Raw genomic sequence first — 4067 nt, 5'->3', positions numbered from 1 at the left:
TATATATATATATATATATATATATATATATATATATATATATATATATATATATATATATATATTATTTCTTACGTGTGCTCTTGCACAGTTTTCGCTGCGAGTTCTTGCGCGGCGTCTGAAACGTGAATAGCCTCTGTAGGAACAGCTGTCCAGTTGGTGGCTCCAAAACTCCAAAACTGTTAAAAAAAAAGAAAAACAACACGCAAAATAAAATAATTAAAATAAATAAAAGACGAAATTTAATCGAAGGAAACAGATGCTTTGAATCAGACGCTCAGGGTTTCTTGTTTCGGCAGTGCTGCTGTAGGAATTGGTGGAATTCTTTCGTTTTTTTTTCGGGGAAGTAAACAAATTTAATTTAATATAAATATATAATTCATTAAAGCAAATTAAATGACAGCTTTCTTACTGTTGTTACTGGCTTCGACTCGGGCATCCTCCTGAAATCCAGCTGCACATACACCCCAACCGCAATACAGAAAGCGCTCAACGAAAGCACAAAGAAAGCAAGTATATCTGCCCCCTCCGCCGACTTATGAATGGAAATACGGCAGAAAAATAAATAAAACCAAAGAAAACATATATATATTGAAACGATCTTTTTATTTTAAAGTTTTTTAATGTGTTTTCACGCACCAGGCAGACTACCAGTTGAGGGTAGTGCTGCCTCAATACGCGTGCAATATGCGATGCCTCTTTGTTCATGGTTGGCGTTTTATCTGCCGTTGTGAGGACATCTGCGTAATAAATTCCAACAATTTTCGGCTTTGTCCATTTATTTTCGCGAAAAGCAGCGAAAAACTCGCCGCTTTCCTCCGTCACCCCCCCTTCACAGAGGGTCTCAACCTGCAACACAGCGCGCGATCCACGACGAAAACGCCGGTAACCTCATATTATATTCAATAATTTCTACTTAATTTCAGACGGAGAACACGAAAAAAAGTGTTTAAAGCTTTTTCGTTCATGGGAATCTACACGATCGCGGGCTGCGGGCTGCGGGCTGCGGCCGGGGGCGTACCAGTTCAACTCCCAGCCGCAGCTGCGGGTGCAGCATGTGCGTGTGCAACAGCGGCACAGCCTCTGTGCATATTACTTCTTGGTTTTTTACTACGGAGGAATCACCGGGGCCAACTAAAATACCGCAGACTCTTTCCTGGTGGTGTCGCAGTGCATGCGATACCATCTTTGCGTACGCAGAGGCGCACACAACAACAGCTTTGGGCCCGGACATCTTCTCGCGCTGATGCTGCACTGCAGCAATGTAAAACGAGTGAAAGACAAACAAAGAAAAACACACAACCTTCTGCAACACCAAGAGCAGCAGCTCCTTGCTGCTGAAGCGCAGGCCAAGTGAGAGAGGCCAGAGGATGGCGGCGAGACGGCGGAGAGAAGGAGAGGGAAATTCAGTTATGCATAAAACATACAGCAGGATGAATGACAGGTATCCTGAGGTGTATATACACCTCGCTCAACAGCTTGCTGCCCCCCCGGAGTCACCGAACAAGATCACTACAACACCACATTGCGCCGCCGCGACAGCAGAGACTCATCTATTGCCCTTTCTCATCTGCATGCGTTTGAAAATATATTAAAACAAATAAAATACACAAAAAAAAAGACAAAGGTTTCGCATGCAGCAGCAATTGGGGGCCCCTGATCGCTGGGGCTTTGGCAGGACCCTCCCTAGCCATGTATTCTTCTTTGCATTCAACTTTATGTTTCGTGAATTTGTGGGTCAATTGACTAAATTAATACATTATTTTAATTAATTTAATTAAATTATATTAATTAAATTAATTAAATTAATTTATAAAATTTAATTTGCCGTCTTTAGCTTCTTCCTAGCTGCAGGGGATGCTCAGCAGCCTCTGTGTGCGTCCTCGTCGACTCAGTGTAAGTATGCAGGAGAGTGGTGTTTGTTTATTATGCACATTTATGTTTTAAATATATTTGTTTATTTAATTAAAATAAATTATCTCTAATAAAATTCAAATTTTAGGTCAAAATATGAATATTTCCGGCGGGGAGCTGAAACCACCGCCAAACATCCTCTCTGGTCCGTTCTTCTTTTTGCATTTTTTTTTCTTTTTTTTGTATTTTTGGCTAAAAAATATTAATAAACAAAATTAAAGAAGAAGTTTTCATATAAATATACTTCATTTACTCCATTTTACTCTCTTATTCAGCTGTACAGTCTCGGGGTGACAGAGAAAGAAAGTGACGGTGAGTGAGCCTGTGGGGTGTATATGCAGCTGTTCTCTCGAGAGGGGGAGGAGGAGGCGGTGTTTCTGGTGTATTTAGACCTCTTTATTGTTAATTATACATGAAATAGTTTTTATTTGAATCATTAAATACATTAAAAACACAGAAACGCAGAGAAAAAAACGGAAAGAAACGCCTAGCTGTACACAGCAACGGCCACAGCAGCAGCAGCCAGCGGTCTCCGCTCCCTGCTTCCTCCTCCTTTGCTGCTGCTGCACTGCAACACAATAAAAGAAAGAAAGAGGTTTGGGTTTGTTGTTTATTACACCTCTTTTATTTTCTTTGTTTTTTCTCTTTTCCTTCTCTACGCCCGCTGCTACCAGTCTCCCTCTCCCCTCTCATCTTTGGCTTGCTGTTGGTCTCCACCGGCTCTAAACCCTAAACCCTAAACCCTAAACCCTAGACCCTAAACCCTCACTTTATATTCATCTTCTTCTTATTTCTGTTTCATTTGATTCATATTTGCTGCTTAAAATGCCAGCCAAAAGAAAGAACAACGGCCACCGCCGCAACAGGGGAGGGGCCCCTGCACCTGCTGCAGCTGCTGCTGCTGCTGATGCTGGTGCTGCTGCTGCTGCTGCTGCAGTGCAGCAAACAGCAGCAAATGACAATGCTGAAGAGGGGCCAGTCTCTTCTCCCCCCCTCAGCCGCAGCAACTCTGACGAGGCCCTCGCCCCAGCAGAGGATGTTGCTGCTGCTACCAGCTCAAACACTGAGCAGCAGCAGCAGCAGCAGCAGCAGCAGCAGGAGGTTGCTGCAGAAAATGAAGACAAAGAGAAACAAGATGAAAAACGGCTGGATAGCAGCAGCAATCCGCAGGAAGAAGCAGAAAATAGCGAGGAGGAGTTAAGTGCTCAGACTGCAGCTGAGAACGAGAAGCAGCAGCAGCAGCAGCAGCAGCAGCAGCAGCAGCAGCAGCAGCAGCAGGAGCACAAACAGCAGCAAGAACAGCAGAAAGATGAGGAGGAGGGAGAGGATAAGACCAGCAAGACAAGCACAGAAGAAGTTTCAGCGGGAGAGACGGGCGATAGCGCTGATGAAAGGCAGGAAGAGACAGCAGCAGCAGCAGCAACAGCAGCAGCAGCAGCAGCTGCTGCAGCAGAGGTAAACAAAGCAGCACAGCTTGAGACAGGCAGCAGCAACGCTCCTGCTTCGTCTCCTGTACAGCAGTTGCAGCAGCAACAACAGCAGCAGAAAGAGCAGCAGCAGCAGCAGCAGCAGCAAGAAATGCAGCAGCAGCTGCAGTCCAACGTAAGCACACCGCTGCAGGGGTCAGCAAGCCCTCCAGCAGCCGCAGCAGATACAGAAGCAGCAGCAGCAGCAGCAGCANACCGCTGCAGGGGTCAGCAAGCCCTCCAGCAGCCGCAGCAGATACAGAAGCAGCAGCAGCAGCAGCAGCAGCAGCAACACCAGTTGCTGCTTCTGAGATAGCTTCAGAGAGGGAGACAGACGAAGGAACAATAGCAGAGGAGCGAGAGGAGCAGCGCGGCGAGTTTGCTGCTGCTGCTGCTGCTGCTGCTGCAGCAGCAGCATCTCCCCTTCCTGGCATCCACCGCAGCTGCAGCATCAGCAGCACCTCCCCCATGCCTTCTCCTGATCTCTGCTGCATATACGAAACTGTGAGCTGCGCTGTTGCTGCTGCTACTGCTGCTGCTGCTGTTGTTGCTACAGTTGCTGCTGCTGCAGTTGCTGCTGTTGCTGTGTTTTTTTGCCTCTGTGGTGTGTGTTGTCTTGCCTGCTATATATATATATATATATATATATATATATATATATATATATATATATATATATATATATAT

At 45.5% G+C, this 4067-nt stretch overlaps 2 protein-coding genes across 2 annotated transcripts; one reads left to right on the top strand and one right to left on the bottom strand.

Annotated features, from left to right (window-relative positions):
• Positions 1 to 71: 71 nt before the first annotated feature.
• On the bottom strand, positions 72 to 1186 carry EMH_0059000 (uncharacterized protein; the record flags this gene model as incomplete). The annotated part of the gene is made up of 4 exons (XM_013497629.1): positions 72 to 179; positions 413 to 454; positions 640 to 849; positions 1022 to 1186. 4 exons carry the CDS (start codon positions 1184 to 1186, stop codon positions 72 to 74), a joined length of 525 nt encoding a protein of 174 aa, XP_013353083.1.
• Positions 1187 to 2739: 1553 nt separating this feature from the next.
• EMH_0058990 (uncharacterized protein) lies at positions 2740 to 3696 on the top strand (the record flags this gene model as incomplete). The annotated part of the gene is given in 2 exon segments (XM_013497628.1): positions 2740 to 3594; positions 3598 to 3696. Coding segments are annotated over 2 exon segments (954 nt in total).
• Positions 3697 to 4067: the final 371 nt, after the last annotated feature.

This window comes from Eimeria mitis, genomic scaffold (genome assembly GCF_000499745.2).
Source record: "Eimeria mitis Houghton genomic scaffold, Emh_scaff2807, whole genome shotgun sequence".
NCBI classification, from domain to species: Eukaryota; Apicomplexa; class Conoidasida; order Eucoccidiorida; family Eimeriidae; genus Eimeria; species Eimeria mitis.
Note: the sequence above shows the minus strand (reverse complement) of the source record. Positions and strands in the feature narration are given on the sequence as shown.